The following is a 27,100-nucleotide window of genomic DNA, read 5'->3' on the forward strand; positions in this document are numbered from 1 at the left end:
TGTTATTCAGTATATACCAGATTATGGGAAACCCCTTATCCAAAGAAAAAAGCACCCGAATCCAATGCATTCCAGAATATATATATATATATATATATACACATACATACATACACACACACACACACCAGCACATGAAATGGCTACTGGGAACAGTTGTTTGTAACTTGTACAACTAAAGATATGACCACATTTGTTTCATAGGGCAACTAGCTGTATACATCAGATTTCTACGGAATCACAATATATAGAGAAACAATTAGACCCACTTGATGAAGGAATATGGAAGCATATGACTGCATCCAGCTATCTTAAATGATTGAATGCAAACTGCACAGCTAATAACAGGCGTTGGTACTGGATTAACCTGTATTTTAGATTTAGTATAACTAAGCCATATTTCAGTAGGACATTTCATTATCACTGCCATTCCGGATTCAAGGTTAAGACCTGTCAGGAGGCTGAACAAGTGGTATTTGTATCCTAAGAGCTTCTGTGGATGAGGGGGTGTTTATAGCACTAAACAGTCGCCTGGCTCTCTGTACTTGAGTTTATATAAAGAAATGAGCCCGGGCACATGTTATCCTAGTGACACACTGGTTATTTCGGGATGAGTGAGGCAGACCTAAATTCCTAGAACTTGTATATTGCAGCATGTTTTAGATAGGAATGTAACCCGGAGCTGGTAGCACTTAAGGAGCATAGGGCTAATCTCTGTAAAGCCATGTCACAGTTTTGCACTGTGCTCTGGTCATTTGCAGCTGGGGTAAGCTTTGCCACTTCATCAGATCCTACTTCTTTTCCAAAGCAATTTATGCAGCATTCCCTAGTCTAAAGTACCTGCTGAATGTAAGTCTGTAATGAAATACTGCCTCATAGACTTTAAGCTTGGGTAGGAGCAGAGCATTCTTACTTCTTTGTTTTATTATGCACTTCTCAGTATGCTGGTGCTATAAAATAAATATGTTAATAATAGTATAGTGTCCACATAGTGTAACAGCATTTATATCTACAAACCCATTGTAGATCAAGACTGAAACAGATCAAGACATAAATATACTTACTATGAGCTTTATGATTAACTGTTTCTATATGGACATGTGATTCCTGTTAGTATGTAGTATTTATACTGTAATATATTTTACACTATATAGTATAGGTATAATTGCAACAAAATGAATAGGATGGGTGTGTGCATGGCATATATAGAGTTGGAAGCCAGGAGGCATTGATATCTATAAACTTCCTGGCAGAACCATTGTTATCATTACTTACTATATTGAATTAATTGAAATGTTGTCTAGTATCTGCATTGTTGTTTTCAATTGTGCTTTTTATAGTTGACTTGTGGCCTAGATCTGTGACAGATAATGAATTAGCAATGTGTGTGTGTGTATGTGCATATACGTGTGTGTGTGTACGTGCATATGTGTGGTGTGGCACTCAGGGGAAAGAGAATAATAATAACACATAGGACTCCAAGGTTAACTTTGGAGTCCTGTGTATTATCCCCGTCGTCCTGAGTACCGCTAATTACATATGCTTTAATCATCCCTCCCGCAGCAGCTGGTAAATGGAGGTCACCAGATGCCAGTAATTCACAATCTGTTCACACTCTAAAGCTGGGACTGTGTACACACAAGACTATGTGCGTAACCAATGATAGTAGATGCGATTCGATGATATATCGGGTGGTCCATACGCACTGCACGATCTGGTGTACTACTGCCCGATATGTCGTTCTCCTGCCGCATCCAGCACTATTGTGGCGACCGTCAGATCTTCTGAGGATGTGTCGAACAACACACAGGAGCGCGCAATGTGGACGATTTGTTCTTCCGATTCATCCCAAAACCGACGAATCGTCCAATATATCGTCTAGTTTGTACCTGGCTTAAATGATTTATCACAAATTCATCGCGTACTAGTGTGCTGCATCTGCTCTATTGCTTAATTAAACTAAATAACTAGCTATTTATGCAGATTATTTGTACTTAAGTATCACTTTACAACATTATTTACAGTAAAAAATTAACATATAAACTAATCATGATGACTCTGTTGAGGTGCCCAAACACACAGCGATTTTTTCCCAATCTAGCAGATTCCGACACATTGGAATGACAGACCGGGTAAAAAATGCCCAAATCGTGAGTCCCCACTCACGATCATGATGCGATGCACGCCCCCCGCAGGTCACACATCGCATCTTCAGATTGGCTGTGCAGTATGGCAGATCGGACAATCTAGGACACAATGCACTATAAAAAAAGTATCGCTGCAGGAGATCGGATGAAGACTGGACAGCATATCGTGTGCTGATCGTGTGCTGAGCTGCCGGGGAGAATTTCAAGGGAAATGGGACACATCGTCAGATCGTAAGTATATCGGTATGTGTGTGGGCACCTTTAGAGTGCACCTATTGCATATGCCCAGTGGTCGCTCGCTATTGTGTGGCAATATTCAAATTGCAACCCATCAATTCACTAGGATTCAGTACCATCACTGAAGCATGTCATTATATACATACATGAAGGATTGCTTCTTAAAATGTACTCACTCCATCCTCATGAATAAATTGTTTGGTGCACAAAGTGCTTCCACCATTGGGCCTCATGTGTGCAGCGAAATAGCTGACATGCAGTGTAATATCTTTGTTGGTCCTGTGCAGCTCTATTTACACAGCAGCAGCTAGAATGATGCCAAAGCGTAAAGATTTGTGGGTTGAGATGGCAACACTTGCAAAGATGTTTGCACCGGTTAACGTGAGAAGGTGGTGGGCATAGTGAGGATGTTCCTTGATAAGTACAGAGTATGTACATAGTTTTGCGATTAGTACAACTTATACCTCTTTTCCACCAAAAACCCAGGTCCGACCTGGGTTTTTGGACATGGTTCCAACCCTGGTCAGACCCAGGTCAGACCCATTTACACTGCACCTTTGATCTGGGTTACTCCCAGGTCAGCCCTGTTCACACAGAACTCAGGTCTGCCCTGCTAAACCTGTGAGGTCATAAAAAGTGGGAGGTGACTGCTCCACAACCACCAGTCCGCTCATTTTAGGCATGATCCAGGTCAGATAACCCGGGTTGCACCGTTTACACTGCACCATTACCTGGGTCCATCCTGGGTCCAACCCTGGTAGCTACCTGGGTTGGATTGCAGGGTCACTTGACCCAGGTTATTTTTCAGGGACCCTTTTACACTGAGCTGCGACCCGGGTAGACCCAGCAAAAACCCAGGTTTTTGCTCTGGTGTAAAAGGGGTATTAGTATGTTATTCCATTCTGCAGAGAAATCATTGACATTAGATACAGGGGCGTTTTAAGAGAGGAGGGGGCCTGTGTGCAGTCTCCGCCTAGGCCCTACCTCTCTCCGGCGGCCAGCAGCACACTAAGTGCAGTGCCGCAGCAGTAGATTCTGGGCGCCAGAGTCTACTGCGCATGTGCAGGTCACCGGGAAAATTTTCCTGGTGATTTTTCTACTGCGCATGTGGAAAACGGCAGGAAAATGGCCGCTGCCGTAATTTTCCAGGCAATTTTTACAGCGCTGATAGCATTGACGTGGGACTCCGGAAAGGTAAGTATTAAAAATTTGGGTGCAGGGTGTGCTGTGTGGGCCCCCCTGGACCCAGGGGCCCGTGTGCCCAGCACCCATTATATATACGCCCCTGATTAGATAATGTGATATAATGTTCTTTGCTCTGTAGGGGGGCGCACAGATGTTTCTATTCTGTAGTGGGCACACAGCCTTTTCTACTCTCCAGACGTACACATAGGGGCACATTCAATTAGCCGCAATAGCCCATTTACACATGTAAATGTTACTTTTTACGGGCGGTGTGAATTTTAAGCTATTCAATTAGCACACAAGTTAATGTGCGTTTATTCTCCATTGGATTTAACGCAAGTTTTTTTGCAACCACCTGAGCAGGTGAAACGTTGGGGAAAATCCCTATTTTAAGGTACAAATGTGGCGACTTGGTTCAGAACCACTCTGATAATCTCCTTAATGATTAATGAAGCACTTTTTAATTAACTTAATTTGGCCAATAATGACATGTCATTTTTGGGGTGAAATTCTGCAAAATGCAGAATAATGGGTTACAATATATAGGACAGGTATAAGCAGGTACTATATGGATGTATATAATCTTGCAGGTGGGAATTACAGGTGTTTTTTAACAAATTTTAAAAAGTGGCTTAAAATGACACAAACATCTACTTACAGGCATTTTTATGCACCCCAAATTGATCTAGAGCATTTACTTTGCAGACTTTTTGACACATTTTAAGAACCCCAAATACTTTGCTTTTGGCCACTTACCGACTTTATACTGTTATCCAATATTAGTTTCCATTTTTTGGGGGTACAGACTGATTTCCCGATTTTCAACAACATCTAACGCGGGTATTACCAGCAAGAATTAGCGTGCAAATGCCGGACTAAGCCTTTTCCAATTGAATTATATGTTAAGTGGGAGCTACTCTCCAAACGGACACATACTGTATATCTTTCCAGCAGGTGCTGGTCCAATTGGACCTGCTAAAGTAGGGATAGACTGATTAAAGGGATGGTTTTAAAATCAGAATATGAATGAACAGGTACATTTGCACACAATGAGAAACTATGCATTGACAAATGTTTTGCACTTTCATTAATGACCTTTATTGATTACAAAATATCTCTTTGGTATAAAGTAGAAGATGATCCAGTATGAAATCTGAGTTGCTACAATGTACTCCAGAACTCTTGTTTTTCTCATTTGATGCAAATTTAAACCTCCATATTACCAGACTGTGCTGCATCTTTTCTCACTACTACCAGATTGATATTTCTGTACCCTGACAGCTACTGTATCTGGCACAGAACCTGACCTGGCTTACTGCCTCGCTCCCGGCTAACCAAGTACACAACTTTAATGAAATGCTATATCATGACTTTCCCACCAGACAACAATCTTTACAGGTGCTACATTCACTTACATGTGCCCACAATTCATAACATGCCTTGTTCCTTTTCAGTGGTTACCGTATTATTATAAATTGTAACTACAGTGTACACTTGGCAGTCCCATAAAACCTGTCAGAAATGTGTCTTTGTGGATTGGCTAATCCCATTTCAGGCTTTGCAGCATTTTCAGGGCATATTCCAGTCTCTGTATTATGAGTGGAGGACAACTGGTTTGCAGTGCTGACAGGGGCACTGTACAGCTCTGTCTGTCTTGGTCAATGAAACTCAGTAGATAACACTGCTGTCCTCTGCTTAAGATGATCTTTGTGCGGTCATGGTAAAAATTCACCTACCAATGAAGATAAATGATATAGCATTAGGGGTCATATGCAAATAATAACTGAATGCCCTGTGTACTACCGCTACATCCCAGTGATGCTATTACTTGTGAATCTGATATGGTTCCCAGAAAGCCACATGCAATATGTTTTTTAAAAAATGGCACAAAATCAACCTATGTAGACTACTTTGTAAAACTAGCTTGATTTTCCCATATCTAAATATTCTATCAAAATCATCAGATATGTTGTGTATAGTGGGCAGACTAGATGGGCCAAGTGGTTCTTATCTGCCGTCAAACTCTGTTTCTATAGTATGGGAATTGCATAAAGAACTTGTTTCCGCTAAGGAAAATAATGACCTATATTTCATAGCTATATTCTAGTGGCATCCAGGCAACAGTGTAAATATTCATGACCTGCATTGACTAGACCTACTTACCTGTAATGTCCTGTTACTGAATAACATGAGCAGAGCCTGGTCTGTCTTCAGGAAGTGCAGGAGGCACAAAGTCCTGACGTTGGGGCTTGGTGCTGCACGGAGATCTCCACCCTGTAAGCAGAGTTTCCAGTTTAATATGTATTATGGAAGGGACTGTAGACATGACATTTAGCCATTCATTTTTCGGAATCAGTCTGTTTAGCCGCTGGTTCAAATCTCGTCACGAGAAGCCCGGCAGCAGGAGATCCCGACGCCGGCTGGTGAGTACCCTGTCCTCTCCTCTCCTCCCACTAACCCTCCCTTAGGGGCACCTAACCCTAAAACTCCTGAATGGTGCCTAATCCTAACTCCCCCCCCGGGGGTGCCTAAACCTAACCCCCCCTTCCCGCACCCTAAACCTAGCTCTCCCGAGGGAATGTCTAACTCTAACCTACCCCTGGCGGTGCCTAACCCTAACCTTCCCCCCCAAAACCTAACACCCCCACACCGCGGCTAACGCTAAAGACGCCCAGACTTACCTCGTTCGGGCTGTCATCCTTCGGCGTTCCGGCGTCGGGATTCAGATAGGCGTCGGTATGTTGACTCCTATCTGAAGTTCCCCGTCCGGCTTCTCGTGTCGGGATATAGACCGGCGGCATTTAGTCCGCCGGTCTATAAACGGCATCCCTATTTATCATGTTATGTAAAGGGTGACAGCATTGATATAGCTATGTCAATAGCTTAATATCTACTCTAATTAAGTATCTAGCCTCTGCTGATTCCAAATTGACATACAGAATAGAATTAGACTTCAGAGTAAAAAATAGAGGTCATTTGTTTAGGTGTGTCATGCCATCAGTTTAACAAACCTATTGTATTGGATCTTCTCACATAATCACTGACATATACTTGTTAAGGTGCATACACATGGGATGATTCGCTCCATGAAATAAATAGTCCCGTGTGTCCCCGGCAGGGGTGTGCTCAGTGTCGTTAATGACACTGAGCAGAAACACTGAACGAAATCAAGAACGATTTTCGTTCAGTGCCAGGCTCCCTCCCTCATCCCCGAACATGTTCAACCTGACATTATTGTCAGGTTGGACGGGAGATTCGGACAATGAACAATAACTACAAACAGGAGTGCGCATTGGAAGTTATCGTTCATCGTTTTGTGGCAGAAACTGAACGATTTTTTTGACGATTGAAAGATAACGACATCATTATCGTTCAATCGCCCAAAAAAATCACTGCGTGTGTACGCACCATTACTCATACAATGTGGAATAAAATAAAAATGTTACACAAACAACATGCTTCTCCTATGGCTGCTAAGTCCTCACCTCCAAGATATTTTCCTGCATGTACTCAGAGAAGAACCTCAATATCTTCATCTTTACATCCAACTTGCAGGGCGGACTCCATTCAGGGAATGTAATGTGCTCGTATAAGCTAGTAGAATAACAAACTTTTCTGAAAGAAAGAGAGTGAAAGGATACATCTTAGCCACGCTGAAACCAAGTCAGAAAAAATGGCAGTATATTGTTATACTTACTGCAAATGGGGGGTGAGAATAGTGTGTGTTCCGTCACTCAGAAGCACTCCGGTACAGTTGTCTGACAGCTGGTAACCAAAGCCATATTTATTAGAGTAATCCACCCACTTGGTCACCCACAGGATGGGGCAAGTTACCTGGTCTCTGGGATCCAATTCACCTGCTTGATGGAAAATGAGAAATCAAAACTAGCAGAAGAAGATAAATATATTCATTATTTAATATTATTTTACAGGTCAGAGGATGAGACCACCACCTCAGCTCAAGCAGCAAATCTTTGTTGGAATATGTCCTATTATAGCCCTTTACAAAATCCCATTTGCATAGTGCAAGGGATGAATTTCTTTTCTATGAAATCTCATTTCCTGGTGCCCAAAGATGTGTTGGCGTTTGATCTTATGAGCAGGCATTGTGACAGAAAAAGCCACACATGGCTCCATTGCGCATATATTGGCCACTGAAAATGTTCAAAAGACTTTTCGCTAATGTGATAAAACAGCGCCCTGGTCCAAAGTGATAGTGTTACATTACAATACACACAAGCAAATGGCCTAATAGGCCTTCCAACCAGATGGGTGATGTAAGTTCAGCATTGTTTTGCACTAGAAGTGATGCCGGACTTCACTTACTATGTGTAAATGGCAAAGGCCCATCAGGAGAGAAGTAGTCTGTAGCTGGCATCAGCACTGATGCATTGTGAGCGATAGCTCTTCCTCAAGGCTGTGACACAACGCTGAACTTATATCATCTATCTGGTACAAAGGCCTATTTGGCCATTTAGAACTTTATTTGTACTACTACTGCTCTATGTTTGAGCTTTTATCACATGTTTTTAGTATTGAATATCCAGAATATGTCTGTAAAATGTTTTATTAGTAATTGATCCGTTTTTATGATATTCTCTTTTGAGCTAATTATTCTGGGATAAAACTTACTCAGATTTATCTCTTAAAATATTTGCTTTATTTGTTAGATTTTAGAATTAGCTATTTATTACGTACAGTATCACACTATATTATTATTGTCTTCTCTTTTATGTTTGGAAACGCCTCTTTATTATTGAGAGAAATTATGCCACAAGAGAAGTATATGTACTCTTTCCTTATTCCCGTTTTAGCGCTAAGGGCTTTCATAATATTTTTTCTACATTATTCACTCATTTTTAAGGGTCCAGGGTTACCCTTTGTGTTTTAGCCCCGAGCAGCTTATCTGTTGCGCCTGGGTCTCAGCACTTTTTCTTTATATTGACTTTTTCTGTTTATTCTTCAAAAGAGATATGTATGTAACACATGTTGTGCTATTGTATTGAATAACTGAGCACTGAAACCTTCTGAAGAGGACAAGTGGAGAAGTTGCTCAGCAGCAATTATCCAGCTTCTAGCTATTATTAATCAACATACATTCTATAACATGACAGCTAGAAGATGGTTGTTTTTATTGCTTTTTATTTTTAAATAGCAACTCCTCTACCTGTCCCCTTTAGAAGGTTGATACATCTGCCCCTTATAAGCTATAAGCTATGTATGGCCCCAAGCACTCTACTTTCAGCATCACTTTTTTTTTTGTCCAGTGTATAATAAATATATACCAGGGGTAATATGGCTTGGGGGAGGGGGTTATCCACTGAAATTACAGCAATAAACCCCACCATTGATGCCGGTGAGTAATCAGCACTTACACCTGCAATTGTTGGTAGTTAATGAAATACACAATGTGAATGGAGCATGCAGTGTCCAAATACACGGCTCTATCCCAGCTGCTATGGGCTACAAATTTAATGTGCAACATTCAGTTCATGGTTAAGTAACCTTCAAGCATCCTGACTTTATGTTATCCGATTTTGCTTTCACCTGGTATGATGTTGCAGAGACAGTTCTCTAATAGAAGTGTGACATCTTCCACCACTCTCTCCGTGACGGTCTCTGTCTGCACTACAAGAAAAGAATAGCACATAGAGCAAAGCCTGAGCTTCTGACAGAGCAAAGTGTTAAAACGTAGCATGCTACAAAGTTATCAAAATGGGAAATGTAATTGAATGTGGACATGGTGGAAGTAATCTGTTTTCCAATTGATCTTTAATAAAAAATCTTAATTGTTCATGATCAATTCTTATTCCTAGTGTTGATTGTACCAAAACTTATTGCAGGTGTTATTGAAGGTGCAGGCAGCATATCTCAAAGCCATCATGTGATACTGTATCTTAGTCTGCTCAGGAGCTATTTCTTTGGTACACACCTAACTCATACCAGAATGACGAATGCATATAATGGAAAATGAGGATTGTATCCATGTACTAATAATAATTGATTATAAATAATCTGTCATTGTCAGGTAGAAGCCAATGGCCTCCAGCACTTGCCACAGAGCTTCTCTCTGGACATTAGCATAGCACTATGAAGGAGTTGCTAAGAGGATGGTCATAATAAGAATGGGGACTGTCCAAGGTAGATGCCCTGCAATCTCTGTGGATTGGCCAGACACATCTACAGAGATGGTACCTAATGGATTAAGAAGGGTACTGCTGAGAGGATGACTTATTCACACTGATAACATAGGAGACTATAGTAAAGGACAAGCCAAGGAAGGTAAGAAAACTGATATTCCCCTTAGCTTTCGCCTGCCCAACCTACATCATTATATCTATTTCACTTCTCACCAAAACCACCCTATGCACACAATGAGCTGTGAGGTAGCGTTATCAAGAACATTCTATAAAATGATAGGTAGAAGCAAGATGGTGAAAGCAATGCAGTAACAAACAGCTGTAATCTTAGATTATCAAAAATATAGTAGGGAAAGGTTTAAAACATGACACTTAGAAATACATGAGGAGAATAATTGATGCTATGCAGGATTGGATATCTAGGTACTTGATACATACCATTTCAGCTTTACAATCAGCTTAGTAGGAAACATTCTTGATTTCAGTGTTGTCAGAAAAATGCAATATATGATGTAATGTGTATTTACACCATAAATGGTATGTTGTGTATTGTGTTCTAATGTCTGGATGCTATATATATGTGGGTGCATTACATTTCTGACTGGCCTATTTTTATGCCTCTTGTTCATACATTTTATGTAAATAAAGTAATTTTCTATTAAAAATGAACAAACATATGCACATTTCTCTCTGTAACCAAACCTGATACCTTACACATTGCTTACAGTAACTTGCACAGTAGGAGATGAGATACAACTGTGACTCTGTATAATGAAGTATATATAGCCAGCATGGTGTCATACAAGGCACTATTGGCATTATCCCACTGGTAAAACTGGCGCTCACTCTGGGAGGCCGACCTGCTCCTGTGGCTCATTCTTCCTTTCATGAGAATGTACAAAGATTCATGACCAGGTCTTGTTGTAACATCTCCTTTTTTTTCTCCCTGACAAAAGACAGACAAGAGGTCTCTCCAAATGTGGAAAACTATGCCTGTAGCACATGCCGTCTCCAGCTACCCTCTTCTTCATACCTCACACATCTTATCTGTACTGAGAGACATCAGACTCTGCGTTGGGACAATCATGGAGCTATTATGTCCCCCTGCTTCTGGAAACTCTGAGAAAACATACAGATACATAGAGATTAATGAGGGCAAACACAAAGGATGGTTTTATCCAAATGTGATATTATGGCGTTGTATAATGTTATTATGATATATTTAGCAATGTTGTTAATTAGCAGGGAATGCATTAGTTTGATTATATTTGCTCCCTCCTTACTATAATATATTTAATGACCTGCACATATCACTGTATCAATTGTTATCTATAGAAAGCATTTGATAATGAGACCTGAACCATACAATAAAACTCTAATACATTTTAATAACTTTTCAGTAGTGCATAAATGTTAAGAGCTGAATAACTATACAATATATGTATTTTTTAAGTCAACCTTATAACGGATGAGAATTTTTTAGTATATAATTGTGCTTAGGACAAACACATACATAGGCTAAGAACTACAGTAGTTTATTTATCTGATTGGTTAATTACCAGACAACTGCAGGTTGTTGTACTATTTCCCCCACCTCTTGGAGTGTTGCCCCCTCCATCAAAAAAAGAGCAAGTTTGTTATATAATGCTCCAAGTGAATTATGAGGAAATATTAGAATTGATCATTATTATTCATTATACAGAGAGGACAAAGGTACTATTAATATAAACACTGTATGCTATAAAAAGAATGCCAGTTGCACTAACATTTCTAGCATAGCACAAGCATTTGTACAAGATGAAGTTAGTATGCTTAGCTATGTATAGCTGGAAGCTGACAAGTTATATACCTGTGCATAAGGATCTGTATAATACTCCTCTATATAAAACTTTAGCTGCCTTTCTGAAGAATCTGGTGAGGTGGATGGAAAGTGACAGGGTGGGAGCTGTGTGGCAGGTGGTAGATGAGAGCTTCTCGGGAGTGATTTCCTGAATACAAGAAAAGACTCAGTGATGATAAAAGACTCATTTTATGCTTGTCCTATGGCGTTCTATTAGGTTACATACAACTTCGTAAATACATCCCATTGCACAGTGCAGCATTTACATGTAGCTGCTTATGACAGCCCTCCAAATATGTACTGTAAGGGGTATATTTACTAAAGTGCGGATTTATACAAGAGGAGATGCTACACATACTGTAGCAACCAATCAAATTCTATTTATCATTTATCTAGCTAGCAACTTCTAGAAGATAATAGCTAGAATCTGATTGGTTACTATGGCCAACACCTCCACTTGTATAAACCCCCACTTTAATGAATATACCCCTATCTCAGTACACCAGTGAGACCGTTCTATACCTGGGTGAAGAAATCATGAGCCAGGATGTCCTCTATAAATGGCCTATTGGTGGGGCAGCTCACAAGTAAAGAGATGATTAGTCTTCTGCCATTAGATGATATGTAAGACGGTACAGGAAAGAATCCTTCTCGGATGAAGTAATACATCTCTTTCTGTGACTGGGCTCTGAAAGGAGAATATCCACACAGCATTGTGTACCTGAATGTGAGAGAGTGGAGCTGTAACTTCCCATAGCTTAGTATTGTGTAAGTACAACAGCACATACCCCCTCGCAGAGTCTGCACTCTATACAGAAACAACATAAGTCACCTGTGTACCAAATCCCATATTGGGTTGGTGTCAGATCTGTGTTTTGTAACCAGCAGTGTCAGTAAAAAGCAGCAAATATCTATTGATCATCCCTATCACTACAGTCTATGGCATATGCTATTTGCTGGACCTCTAATGTTTCCAAAGCTTCTATAGCTTACTAAGGTTATATGTTGTGTTTTCCCCTAACAGATAAAACTGCTGAAGGTCCAGGACCACTGAAATGAATTATAAATGCTGCAGCCTATCAAACACAAGCTGTAAAAGAAAAAAAGCTGTTAAAAATGACTAAAGTACGGTGTGAAGTAACAATGTGTCCCCTAGCTGATCCAAAACACACACAAACACATGACAATGCTGCTAAAGAGGTTTGTAAGCAGCACAAGTACACAACTTCTAACACACAAGTGTGAGGCCACCACGAGAATGAAATATGATGCTACTACTGTATTTCCATAAATATAGCTATAAGTGGGAATGCCGAATGCTTTATTTCATATATCACAAAGGTCCTGATTCAGAGCTACACGCAATGCTGAAGGTCACATACCTGAGCAACTTTTGATGCTGCGCGTGTGCGAATATCCCTGATATCTCCTATGGTACTTGTGTTACACACACTGGGCCTGATTCAGAGATGGACGCTAATGCGATTTTCATGCAGATCGAGGGATTGTTTGCTATCGCACATGCGTATAAGCCGCACTGTGAGTGACAGGCTGTCAGCGTTTGGGGGTGGTGACGGGGGGTGGTCTGAGAAACGCAGGCATCTGTCCGTGTAAACGCCGCTACATGGGCGTGCATAAATTATCCACTGCGAGTGTATACGCAGCTCTACATGTCTGAAGAGCTCCCAAGGCAGCAGCTGGTCAGACCTGCCACAAGGCCAAGATGGCTGCTCGATGTGCATTAGCATATTTTCACAGCTGCAATCGTATGAGAACGCTGCTGCAATCACATTAGTGTCCATCTCTGAATCAGGCCCAATGTTCACACAAAGGTGCTGTTGCTAATAGCTATGGTATCAGAAATGTCGTGGGGCGTTCCTGGGCGGTAGCTTAGCGCATGCACGGAGATGGCCCATCTTATAGACGTGTTATGGGAGTGTTGTGAAAGTGGTTGCGCACATAGGCGCTCAAGTAGACGGCCATACTCAGACGGAGAACCTGCACCTGTCATACCGAATGTGCAAGTTTCCATGGTAAAAGATGCACCAATCTACGGACCTGGACAGTGGGTCTCAGTCCTTGCACCTTCATACTCATGGATGTACACCAGGAAAGGGCTTTGTGGTGGTATTTACATAAAGTCGCAGATGAGCAGCGCCAATACACACAGTTGTGGCTGCGTACACCCCTGTATCAGCCCCAAAGTGTGGAAACTTGCAGTGCAGAAGTGGATGTTTTCAACTCATTAAACCATTCTATTTTATTTGTTTAATCTTCATGCTTTAAGGAGTGCTGATCCTGATTCCTATCAAAGGCTAAGGCTACTTTCTGTACAATAAATAGCATTTTGGTACTGCAAAACAGACTTTAGACACAAAGGTGTTATGATTTGAATGTTATGCTTTTAGAAGGGGAGATGTTGGCCATAGCAACCAATCAGATTCTACCTATTATCTTCTAGAAGGTGCTAGTTAAATGTTAAGTAGAATCTGGTTGCTATGGGCAACATCTCCATTTCTAAAATCTTTATAAATATACCCCTTAATGTACTGTAAGTGACTAGACCTGCACTCACACACTTGTAACAAAAGTCTGCTTTACTCACTTCTCATAACCAGTAACGCTCAGCCATTCATAAATGTTCATAAGTGTTAACCCTCTGCTGTTTGCAAGCATTCATGCCCATAGACTAATGTCAGTCTACAAGAAATGTCATTTAATGCGGATTGTCCAAAACATTAAGTAAGCTTTACAGCAGCTATAAAAGATATCTATGGGAGCGCTCATTAAGCATTTAATACACTGTGCTCTTGGGAAGCCTTGAGAACATGCTCCTAAGTTTGGACAAAGTATAAGATTTTGGCTTCCAATAGGCCTTTTTTTCAATGCCCATGTGACTAATAAGATCTTTGAACAATGTCTATGGATAGGATATTCATATGCTGGTTGGTATCCTATTTAATAGTAAGTGCTGGCTACCTGGCGCTACAAGTAGACAAAGGACATCATCAAACATTATGTTGTTAGTGCAGGAAGAAGAAACTGATTGGTTGACATTCGTGAAGCATAGTGGTTTTATCCAAAGGAACACAGTAGAATTAATTAACTAATTAAAAAAGTAGATCTTTAGGGGCAAAAAGAGCCCAAAGGCTTTTTAGACATTGCACCATCAAAAATCTGTATAATCACACAGTTACATAATGGATGTCACAAGCCACCACGGGGACCTCCGCATCAGGCCCCGCTGCTTACCTGTCCGGGCGCTGTCCCGCGGCGCTCCGACTCCCCGGCTGGTCGCTGCCTTCTCTGCACCTGCTCCCGTGTGGCCACTGTTTTCTCCACTCCCCGCCGGCACCTGCACTCCGTCTCCCTCAGCTGGGCTTTCTTCCATGAGCGCTCCTGCCGCACTCCCAGTACAGATGGGCGCAGCCATCTTGGGCCTGAACACGTGATGCTGTCTCCACCAATTGAGCAGCTCACCCTCTGGACCTGGCCAGTCAGCATCCAGCACCTGGTATAAAGGGACCTCCTGTCCCATTAGCAAATTGCCAGTGCAACTAGTTTCTTAGTTTACTAAGTGAGCCTTCCCACTGTGCTCCATAGGTGTTTTGTTGCTATCCACTGAAAACCCACCTGTTCATCAAAGCATACCCTTGCACTACATAACCGTCACCAAGTCTCTGCCCCTCCTGCATCAGCCATCTCTACCTCGCCTACTTCCTGCACTCAGGTCCCCCTCTACACACTCTTGCCTCATGTCATCTGTCTATCTCCCCTCTCCCCTAGATTGTAAGCTCCTAGGAGCAGGGTCCTCCTCCCCACTGTCTCACAGCCTTCTTCTCTAGCACTTCTATGACAGCCTTCACCTTCCCAGCTGTATTGTGTATGTAGAATTGTGTTGCTAATTGTTACTTGTGCTTTGTTTATAAGTTGGTTACTGTATTGTAATGTAATGTTCTGTGTACCCTTTACTGTATGTACGGCGCTGCGGACCTCTTGTGGCGCCCTATAAATAAAATGTAATAATATTCAGCTCCAAGTAGCATCCGAGCTACCACCGTCACCTTACGGCTACCCAGCCGCTCCAAGTAGCGTCCGAGCTACCACCGTCACCTTACGGCTACCCAGCCACTCCAAGTAGCATCCGAGCTACCACCGTCACCTTACGGCTACTCAGCCGCTCCAAGTAGCGTCCAAGCTACCACTGTCACCATAATGCTACCCCGCCGCTCCAAGTAGCGTCCACGCTACCACCATCTCCATACGGCTGCCTAGCCGCACCAAGTAACTTCCACGCTACCACCTCACAGCTTCTCAGCCGCACCAAGCAGTCCGTACTGCCACCTTGCCCCTCACTGCTTCTCAGCCTCTCCAAGCAGTCCGTACTGTCACCTCGCCCCTCACGGCTTCTCGCCTGCTCCAAGCAGTCCGTACTGCCACCCTTCACCTAGCAGCTGCTCAGTTGCATCAAGCAGTCTCCGAGTTGAACCAAACTCTCCACCAGTCTTCTGTATCCTCTCATGCAGAGAAACTTCAGAAAACCAAGTCTCCTCCAGAGAGCACCTGAGTTGAGTAATCCAGGTCCAAGGCCCAGCCCAGGAACACAGCCTCAGAATCCCACGATTGTGACAATGGAGACATGTATGAAAAGGTGTGCTGTAACCCATAGCACTCAGTCACATAATTTACATTCTTATTGTACAGCTTATAGAGAGAGAAAGACAACATCTGGTTGTTTGGTTGTTGTGGATCTTTCAGATGTCTTGTCAATGTTACTGTTCCCCCAGGCCTTTAAGTCATGTTCTATCCATGACCAACAAATTGTATTTGAGGGACAATACAAAAGCATGAATCAGTATTTCCAGGTCTCCCCTCAGACCACCTTACTGCATAACATACAGTACAATCATTTCCTGTATATATTTGGAGGGAATGGGTATCTGTAGATTAGATTCAACTTTATTCTAGCTTTCCATTGAACAAACAATCGGATATATATAACAGTACTTACAACTAAACTATGTTTACTCCTGGATTCCTCACTGTCTATGGGACAGCCTCCAAAACTGACTTCTAGATTATTGGGGAATTCAATTACCTGCGGTAATTTACTGCAGGGCTAATTGATCCCCCAAGGCTATTTAATTAGCCCCGAAGGCAGCCTGCAGGCTGCACTTAACTGGGCTTTTTTTTGGGGGGGGGGGTCTGATTAGACCCAAAAAGAAATCCTCTGTAAATTCCATGTTATGGGGTGCTAAGACCCTGTTAACGTATAGGTCCACGAATTCATCACGGATCCTATGTGTTAACGCCCATTAATATGAGTGAACGCCCATTGACGCGTTAATTTAATGGGTGTTAAAAAGTGTCTTGTATGGAAAATTGTCTCTAATTGAATAGATCCGGGGGGTTGGGAACCAGATGACAGTGGTCAGAATCCCAACGCCAGTATCTAGATGGGGTTAGGAGGATACCGACACATGTTGATATTTATCCTAACTGTCCCCCTCTCCCTATTCCTAATCCTAACCCTCCCCTCCTAGTGCCTACCCCTAACTCTCCCCCTTTAGTACCTAACCCTAGCCCTCCTCCTAGTGCCTAACCCTAACCCTCCCCCTAACCCCAGTATTTACCGTTGGGATGTGGGCGCTGGGATTCTGACAGGTGTTGGGCTTCCGGCGCCGGCATTCTAAGTGCCAACATCCAGGCTGTCGGAATTAAAACTACATCCCGCCCAGGGCGTTAAAGCCAGCGGCTTCCACCCTTTTTCATACCTGTTAAAATAACAAGTCTGATTGAATTCCCTCTATATTTGATGTTATGAGATGTATCAAACCTTCTAAGAGAGAAAAGCGGTGATGTTGTCCATAGCAATCAACCGTATATATCATTTTATCTATTACATTCTATGAAATTCTATGGAATCTGGTTGGTTGCTATGGGTAACTTTTCACCTGTCCTGATTAGAAAGTTTGATGCATCTTCCTTTATGTCCCAAAAGAGGTCTGGCCTTGTTCCTGCCCTTGGTTGTATATTTACAACAATTAATCCTCTGAATTTCAGATATGTACATTGGGAATGAAGATTCTTGACCCTACAAGGTCACATCCATATGACTAAATCAACAAACAGTATTTATTACAAAAACTGAATTGTTCGTCCCTGGATGGCTTATGATGGCACATGATAGACTATATGCTGCCGTTTTTCAGATCTGTATACATAAATAGGATGGCTCTCTCAAAGTTTGTAGAGCTGCCAGAGAATTATAGAATGATATAAATACTTGGATTGTGGGCCTGGCGTGAGCAGAACCTACTATTCTAATGGTATTATCATGCTGACTATGTCATGTATTTTAATGCTATGTTGCTTCCTTGACACTTGTAGTACAGGGAAAGGAAACAGAAATCTCAGTACTTTTTCATACATCTCTTACATTATGCATCCAAGAGCCCAGATGTCTGATTTGAAAGAGTGACCATCCTTGGCCAGAACTTCAGGAGATAGGTAGTTTGGGGTGCCACATATGACGCTGGGGTGAAAAACACATCTGTCAGAGGATGCAGAAATTCACAAGCATGCTTCAGCAGTTAGATAACATGGACGGTATCCTTACCCTGGGATCTTTTCACACTGCTCCACAGTTGTTGCCAATCCCAGGTCCCCAATTTTTACAACCATGTTCTTGGCAATGAAAAAATTACCTACAACGAGATAATGAACTGTAAACCCTGAATCCCAGAATTGGGTACCTCAGTTGTGGATAATGCATGCATAATATATCATAATCCCTATACGTGCATGAGATTTATTTATTTTTTAAACAATAAATTTTTATTTAGAACATTTTTCAATGCAGCAGCTGAAATCACTGAAACCACGTGCAATACAAGGTAGTTATCATTGACCAGAAAGTACTGAAAGGGGAACAAACAACCAGGGAAAGAAAGGAAGGAGGGAGGGAAGGGAGTACAAGACAATAGTATTAAAGTAGTAAAACAAAAACATGAGAGTAGGCCAACATAGCTTGCAGACTGTTGAAGCTGGATAATTGGCTGAGACAAGATCAGCTTAAAAATTAGATCGTAACAACGCCATTTTGCGACTGGCCGCAAGACGCCATCTTGAAAATGAGATCGCAAGACGCCATTTTGCGAATGGCCACCCAGCGCCATTTTAGCTAAACTCACACTTAAGTACATATGGCGGTGTTACTAATAGCATCATGCGATTGCATCTTACACCATTTCTCATACACACATAATACGCACAATTGCGCTGTTAACTAGTCGCACATTAGCGAATGCATAAGATCCTGTATGAAAACGCTGTTTGTTAGCTTCATGCGCACGCATCTACCCCAAGTTAACTAGCGTCTTTCTATCAAACCCTGCATACTTACACATTACATATTTACATACAAGGTTCCATAAGCTTTAAAGTATAAGACTAAAGTTTGTTCATTTATTATAATTGCTGTGAAATAAAGGTTATTTAGTAGCTCAGGTTTAATACATGATAAGTATGCCGTGCTTGGTATTATACTGATCTGCACCCTCTCCACAGCTTCCCGGTATCGTCGGTGGGAAGATCGCAACATGCATTCGCAACTTATGGACCGCAGAGACTTAAAACACAGAAATGTACATTATATGACCAACTGTTAGGATGTGCATGAGGCGGGAAACAGAGGCAACCAGTTGTTAGAGGCTGGACTGTGTCTATTTGAATCAACCTGTTAAATGCTCTGTACCAGATGCATCCCCCTTGGGAACCAATGGCATCAGCGACAAGCCTCTCTTTTATGTTGTCTGTTTCTGTGAGGGTATAAATGTGTGTGTGTTGTGACCTCAGTCGGGAGTCTTCTTGCTAAATGCTGATAGACGGGGGTTTCTTGCTGATGCCAGGATCTGGTCCAGAGCGCTGCGTATGTATAACTGTACTTGGGTCTGTATAATTTCTTTGCGCTAAATTGTACTTAGATCATAGCGTGTAACTGACTGTACTTTTACTTGAATAATACTTTGTGCTTTGGAAACACAGGTTCAAGGTCTAGTCTTTATTTACTGTATGACTGCGTACGCAAATTGCGTCAACCTTAGAGGTTTATAGGCAGGATATTAGAAGGTATAGGCAGGAGTGTATAGAGGTTCAAAGTCAGTATCGTTAAGACATACAACTATGGGCCGATTCAGATTTGGGAATAGAGTAAAGCTGGGTACACACTATGCAATCCATTGAACGTTCTATCATTTCATCGTGGATCGGAATGATGGATCGTGCGGATCGCGAAGTGTGTACAGACTATCTGCGCACACCCACGATCACACACCATGTCGTCCGGTCAGCAGTGCTTCACGGGCAACCATACAATATTGCATGCTCTCCTAAAACCCTCTAGTGCATTTTATAAATGAGACCCCCTGTGTGTAGGCAACAGGTGCCCCTTAATATGCCCAGCAGAGGTGTAATACTGTTTGTTCTGTAAAAGTAAAATGGAACAATACTATTCAATTAAACTGTGCAGCCAAGAGCCCGAATGTTAATGGAGAATGGAAGAATGGGTACTTGTTGTGTCACTTTTCATCATTCCAGCATGTAACAAAATGGGAAAAATTCCAAATGAGTGTGACTGTATTTCATAGACACTGTTTGTGTTACTGTATAGATATGTGAATTTTCTTGTGTATGTGCCCAAAATTTGTGTTAAAAATGTCACTAAAGCATGGTATTGGTGCTTGCATGTCTGTACATTACGTGTTTGCAAACAGATTGCAGAACAGAAGCTGCTCCTCGAACTTGGTCTGCAGACAGAGGAATTGGACATCACTAGAATAGATGCCATGTGTTCCTCTGAGGCTCCTGCCAGGAACGGCCATGCTAAGTAACTGTCTGAGTGTTACATTTGTAACTAGTATAATCTGTGACCTGTCTGGTGTGAGCACAAAGTGGTGGAGGGTCACTGGCAGGGTGAGAGGACTGCAGAAAAGGGTTTATTTCTAGCACATCCCATCACTGTTTGTTATTTAGAGCAACACCGGCATCAACATTGTGTATCATTTATAATGTTTAACACAGCAGTAACAGACATGCCAACATGGCGGTACATGAGGAAGATACAGTATGTGTCTAGCCTGGTCATTTCCAAATACATTTTGAGTAAATGAATCTGAATTCCATAAAACAATTCAATGGGCTTATTTTGTATTAACTAATAGAATGCAATGGGCTAATTTATTAAAAACATAAATGCATGTATCAATAAAGGCATGTCTCCATTAACAGATCTTTAGCTGGGTACACATGTAAAGATTTTCTGTCCAACCATCCAACTAGTTGATTGGTTGGAATGAAAATCTGGTAAGGTATGACAGCAAATGACAATCAGCAATTTGCTCCCAAACGCCAGAAAATGGACAAAAACTGTTGTTTGAACAAATTGTTTAGATCAAACATTTCACAAACTTGTGTGACGACAATTTTCATCTGTTTTCTGGCATTTAGGAGCAAATTGCTGATTATCAGTTACTCTCATACGTTACCAGATTTTCATTCCAACCAATCAACTAGTTGGATGGTTGAACAGAAATCTTTACGTGTGTATGCAGCATTAAGCTCAGATGAGTAACTTATAAAATAACCAAAAATAGAATGAAGGCTCGAGATGCTAAGAAAAATAGCTATATAAAAACAGCGCGAGCATTGACAAGCTATTCCATTTTTTTTAATAAATATATAGTATATGACTATATATGGGACATTTATAATACAATATAAATATGAATAAATAATTTATGACTAAATAATTATCTATACTTTTGAGCTGATTCCAGAATGGTTCCTCACAGTAGAAAATGTGAAGTGAGGGCAGCAGTGGGAAAGGACAGAGATTAAGGCCCCCATACATCAGAGAATGATTGCAGCAATCGTGCAACTTGCAATCGATTGTGTATAAAAATCTTTCCCTTTTTCAATCGATTGCAGATTGCGGAATTGCCACAATCGATTGAAAACGGGAAATATTTTTATACACAATCGATTGCAAATTGCACGATTGCTGCAATCAATCTCTGATGTATGGGGGCCTTTAGTCAGTGATGAAACAAACTGGACATTATACTGATAACAAGCGCCTGAGTGTTTCCTTACTGATCTGTAATTAGCTAATAGAGTAAAGTGCATAACCGATCCCTTAACAAGTAGCCATGATCTGTACAATGTTTTGAAACATTTTTGAGACATCAAAAAGTAATTATTGGTCCTTGGTTAGTACCTCTATATGGAAGGTATAATTGTTTCTATTTTTTTACAATGTTGAATTGAAGTCTCACAAGGCACTGTTCTAGTACTAGTCCACACAATAAGGGGTATATTTGCTAAAGTGTGGGTTTATAGAAATAGAATTGTTGCCCATAGCAACCTATCAGATTCTACTCATTTATCTAGCACCTTCTAAAAGAGAATAGCTAGAATCTGATTGGTTGCTTGGAGCTGTTGCCCATAGCAACCATTCTATAAACTCTCACTTTAGTAAATATACCCCTCAGCGAAACCAATGGGGAACAATTGGTGCTGTTATGTTGTGTGGTGTCCACGTGGGTAACATCTATACTAAAGCACAGAGGGTTATGTTTGTAACGCAGTGACATACCTCCCAACTGTCCCGTTTTTCTGGGACTGTCCCGCTGTCCCACCCGCGGGCCGCAGTGCCCGTGGTGGAGGGGGAGTTGGGGAGAGCACAAACCGCAGCTCTGCATAGCAGAGCAGCGGGTGTGCAGGAGGAGAACAGATGCTGTGCGCATGCGCACGGCATCTGTTCTCATGTGTATGGACTGCCTGGGGGCTGCACAGCATCTCGGAGAGTGCTGGACATGCCTCCAAAGTGACGAAAAAGGGGGAAGCTGCGAGGCTCCGTCCCGTTTTCCATTGGATCCACCACTTTTGTGCAAACCGCGCCCCTTTCGTCCGCGCTCACCTTCGGTGCGCAACCTGTCCCTCCTTAGGATATTAAATTGTTGGGAGGTGTGCAGTGATAGAAACTGCTCTTGAGGATGATACAATATACATGTAGCTGTACATACACTGAAGAGGCTCTCGTGTCTTATTGTCTGCATGAATACACCTGTAGCTCACTGCTGTGTTGTTTTATTAGGCATACAGTAAAGTACTGAGGTAAATGTGGTTCTAATCTGTTAAAAAATGTATTCTAGATATGCTGCAAACTTGTTTCATACAATATCTAGAAACAGTATATTTTATTTTTCTATTAAAAGAAATTGTAATATTATATAAAGTTCCATTTTACCAAAAATCATAACGTGTTTCACTTACCTCTGCCAGATTTACAATGACTGTATAAGAGTAGGGATCTGGGGAACGCCCGGCATGTGAGCTTTACATGTACTGTTAATGAATGAGGCTGTGTTATGTAAAAGGATGACATGCCATATATTACAGAGGTATAAAGAGGAGGATTATGGGAATACTTCTGAGTTTTATTACATGCAGAGTATGTGAGGAAGTGCCAGGTTTACTAAGGCTGTGTGTGGAATGGCCTATTTCTGGAGCCAGACTGTGACTGAATATTCTAGGGAGACACTACGTGACCTTTTTGCTTTGGCTTACAAAATAAATTCATGCTTTGCTGAATTATACACCACCACACTATGAGAATGGCTACAGGTAACATTGAGCTGGTAATATATAGTCACAATAAGATATGTTACTCACTTAGTTTCAGGTCCCTGTGGATAATGCCTTGCTGGTGTAAGAACTGTACCCCTTGTAATATTTGCTTCATGTAGTACCGCACCTCTGGCTCTGTCAGCAGTTTACGTACCCTGAGGATGTGAGCAAGAGACTGCAGAAGAGTAACAAAAGCGTATCAGTGTCAACAATAAACATTGGTGTATTCAGATGATCTGTAGTTGCATATGCACTATAGGTGTTTCAATTTCATATCAACAGTATATTATACATATGTATGTACATAATGTACATTTTACATACATTTGAAGATGGCATTAGCCAATTTCGACAACCACTGAAAAGCTATGCTTTTAGGAGCTTGATAAATAAAGGCCAGACCTGCAGTCTTTTAGCTTTGTCTTGCTATAGGCTTATGTTAAATAGCCCAGATACCTAAATCATACAGAGATCATCATTTCAACTATTTTAGGCAAAAGGGACTTGATATATAGGTCCCCCAGGAGCTAAGCTATGTTAGAGATAATGCCCTGTGATGGTGGGCGAGATGTATCAAAGATCGTATATAAAATTAGATAATTTCCATCAATGATCGTCGACTAACCGGCACTCGCTCTGGTATGTATCAATATATACAGTAGTTGCTAGGACAGCTCCTCCGGTATATTGCTGTCCTGGCAAAGTCTTTACTTCTGGGTTCCAGACACAGCAGTTGTAATGCGCGTATACAGCCATCGGGCTGCTTATGTGCAGGTGGCCGCTGATGGCACCAAATGATGATGTTAGCTATCGGGACACGGCAGCAGATATCAGAGAAATGTTATGCAACATTGTATTGATACATCTCGCACACTTTATTAGACCATACCATATTATACCAATTTCACAGTATGTGGCTTTACATTCTAAAGGTCCCCTTACATGGTGCAATTTTTTACACGATTTGGCCATTTTTGATCGATTGGAATGACCAATCGTGTAAAAAGTGCTGTGAGTGGGGATGATCACGATGCCGATGCGCACCCCCGACGTCGTACATCGTCGTCCCTGATCAACTGAACCTGCATAAAGATATCGACCTATCTTTCATGATTTTCACACATTGTTTTGTGTGTGTGTATAATGAACAATGCGATGGACAATATGTTATCACTTTTCCTCCCATTATTTAAATTCCAACTTCGTGAAGTTGTTGGCTACAAACGATATATCATTTACAATCTGCAGTCATTTACGACTCATCTATATTGTTTGGTGATATGTACAAATGTTCCGTGTGTGGGCACAATATCGTTTGACCGGGAGAGTTCAGGAATTCAAGGGAAATCGCAAACGAGATGGATGGTTTGCAAATCTCACCGTGTATGGGGGCCTTAAGCTGTTAGTGCCCACCATCCCTTACAGTTACATTAGAGGAATGCATCAAACCTTGTGTCTGCAGTACTCCAGTACCAGGTACATATATTTCTGGTCTTGAAAATGGTGATAAAACCTCACAATGTTTCTATGTTTCAACTGGCTGTGTAGTTCAATCTCTTTTTCAACCTGTTTACAAAACACAGAGCTGTAATGACTGAACGGTAGCATAGACACAGGGCAGACGGCATGTCATGTTACTACAGTATATATTAGATCTTCACAAAGCCACCTATCAAAAATGCATGCATTACATATGGGGCTGATTCAGAGATTGATGTAAATTCAATGTTTATGTAAATCTCCAATGTTTTTTTTTTATCTGTGCATGAGCCGCACTGCGCATGGTGCAGATCTGGCCCTGTGACATTGGGGATGGCTATAGGGAGCGTTACAGAAAGTAGGGGGGGTGTCTGGCCCATTTTCTGGGCATGCCAAAGCCAGTGGCTGCGTCCTTGGATGCAGCTTCACAGGCCCCTGCAGCGTGATTTTGCCGGACATCCTAGTAACCTGAAGTCACGTAGTTGATCTTCGGACGCATTAGCGGATCAGAAAGTCTGCAGTATGCGTATTTTTACTTAATACTCCTCCTGCGGCTTTTGCATATTTAGCACAGCTACTGCATACAAAGACGCAGCGGCTGTGCCTGTACCGCACATCTCTGAATCTAGCCCTATGTGCACTGCAATGAGTGTAACATTTCAGTATGCACGTGTCTTGTACAATGGTGTATAAAGGGACAATAAATATAATGTAATAAGCGACAAGACAAGCTGAAGGGGATTGGACATGAAGTAGTTAAGGCATGCTGGTATTAGTGCTCACCCCTCCTCTTTGCTGTATCATACATTTTCTTGTGTGCGAGATCATCTTCACTGCAAACACTTGTCTGCTGGATACATCGGTGCATTTGTAGCACCTCCCAAAAGTGCCCTGAGAAGACATGAAATAGTATTAGTGTTGTCACTAATGGCACATGCTAATACGCACCTGACATCAAGCCAGTGACACACGGCAAAGGCATCTCACAGCCGGCACTAACCCATTGCAGAACCTGATTCTCTGCTGAGCTGCTCTTCCAAAGCTGTAATTTACATTTTATAGCAATCTATCATGTTATAGCAATCATATAAACTCAACATACACCCTCTAAAGGAATGTAATATAACCGACATCAGCACAATTCATGTAAAGTGCTAAATAAACAAAGAAAATAAGGAAATGCTTTAGAAATACAATTTAAAATACACTTTCATATATATACAAAGAGGGACGGGGAAATATTATGTACAGACAGGTGAATCACATATAGTCTACTAAAGACAGACCTCTATGGGTTCTACTTAAAGCTAAGTATAGGTAACAGTGTCCTTGTATATAACATAATTTCTTGTTATACATACTAGATGCAAATTATATTTTCTGTCATAAACCTGAATGAAATCATCTTACCTTCCCTAGGAGCTTTCCTCTCTTGTACAGTCTTCCAGATTGTGGATCTTCAATGAGACATTGTGTTCTCTCTGTATGCAGGCTGCTGGACATCTCCATGCTCTGATCATTTCCAATCAGGAATCCACCTACTAGGCTCCAAAATCACAGGCAAAGGGCAAACATCCGGCCACCAAAGCAGTAGTGCTCTCTCATTGGAGGAACTCAGCTGGGACACAGAACTCAAGAGATGGGAGGAGAGAATAGAGGAGGGAGGACAGGAGGGAGGGGAGATGTGGAAGAAATAATGAAGATACATAGGAAGCCAGTGTCTGGCATCTTTATGGTTAATGATGACATCTATTATAGTAACTGTCCAGTAATCAACTGAGGACCTGATTCAGCATGGATCGCTATTCTGCATCTACGCACGCAACGCAGTTGCTAATATCAGCGGTGATATGTAAATGTTTGCATTCGCATTGCTATCGCAGCCTAACATAAAGACGCCCACTTCCCCTTACTCACATCCGTATACTTTGACAACATAGTGAAACAATCGGTACCATCGAGTAATATCAGATCCATACACACAGTTAAGGCAGGTCAGACCTCACTCAGGAATTGCTTACTTCAGCACACGCTATGAGTCCTCAGGCTGCATATGGTATCAGAATAATTTATGCCAGATATGCCTGCATTCACCCGAACATCCCCCCCCCTGTCACCACCCACAAACGGCACTTCCTGTCAGTCACTCTGCCATGGGTCTGCGTAGCCTCTGCGATCGCAGTCCTGATCGCAGCGGCTGGTTCGTGCACATGCAATGCGATGTATACGCATGTGCAGGGCTAATTAATCGGCTGATTGCGCGCGTATTAGCAACTGCGATCCTTACTGAATCAGGCACTGAGTTAGCAGACAAAATGTCCAGCTTTGTATGTTCATAACTGTATAGCTGTTTTAATCTAAAGGTGGGTACACACTATACAGCT

General features: G+C 41.7%; 2 protein-coding genes across 5 annotated transcripts in view; one reads left to right on the forward strand and one right to left on the reverse strand.

Annotated features, from left to right (window-relative positions):
* Window positions 1-11,085, forward strand: part of LOC148454101 (uncharacterized) — a 70,249-nt gene extending 59,164 nt beyond the window's left edge. Inside the window, exons 6-7 of the transcript XR_015874844.1 lie at window positions 9,598-9,851; window positions 10,666-11,085. The gene's annotated coding sequence lies outside the window, so the exon portion shown is untranslated. The remainder of the gene's footprint in view (window positions 1-9,597; window positions 9,852-10,665) is intronic.
* LOC148454102 (serine/threonine-protein kinase PLK2-like) lies at window positions 4,644-26,301 on the reverse strand. 4 transcript variants are annotated; one of them, XM_088461317.1, is made up of 15 exons: window positions 26,127-26,301; window positions 25,500-25,607; window positions 24,687-24,803; window positions 23,283-23,412; window positions 18,169-18,256; window positions 17,989-18,084; window positions 12,072-12,237; window positions 11,559-11,697; window positions 10,743-10,828; window positions 10,556-10,655; window positions 9,117-9,197; window positions 7,267-7,429; window positions 7,055-7,184; window positions 5,733-5,843; window positions 4,644-5,301 (listed from the first exon to the last, which is right to left on the reverse strand). In XM_088461317.1, the coding sequence occupies exons 1-15, from the start codon at window positions 26,223-26,225 to the stop codon at window positions 5,110-5,112; spliced, it is 1,806 nt and encodes a 601-aa protein (XP_088317443.1). In that variant the 5' UTR covers window positions 26,226-26,301; the 3' UTR covers window positions 4,644-5,109. The 4 variants fall into 4 exon arrangements, with proteins under 4 accessions (XP_088317443.1, XP_088317442.1, XP_088317441.1 ...); XM_088461316.1 differs by having other exon boundaries at window positions 7,267-7,426; window positions 12,072-12,270; XM_088461315.1 differs by having other exon boundaries at window positions 12,072-12,270.
* Window positions 26,302-27,100: the final 799 nt, after the last annotated feature.

The sequence above is a fragment of the Taudactylus pleione genome, unplaced genomic scaffold (genome assembly GCF_031769625.1).
Source record: "Taudactylus pleione unplaced genomic scaffold, aTauple2 ptg001032l, whole genome shotgun sequence".
Lineage (NCBI taxonomy): Eukaryota > Metazoa > Chordata > Amphibia > Anura > Myobatrachidae > Taudactylus > Taudactylus pleione.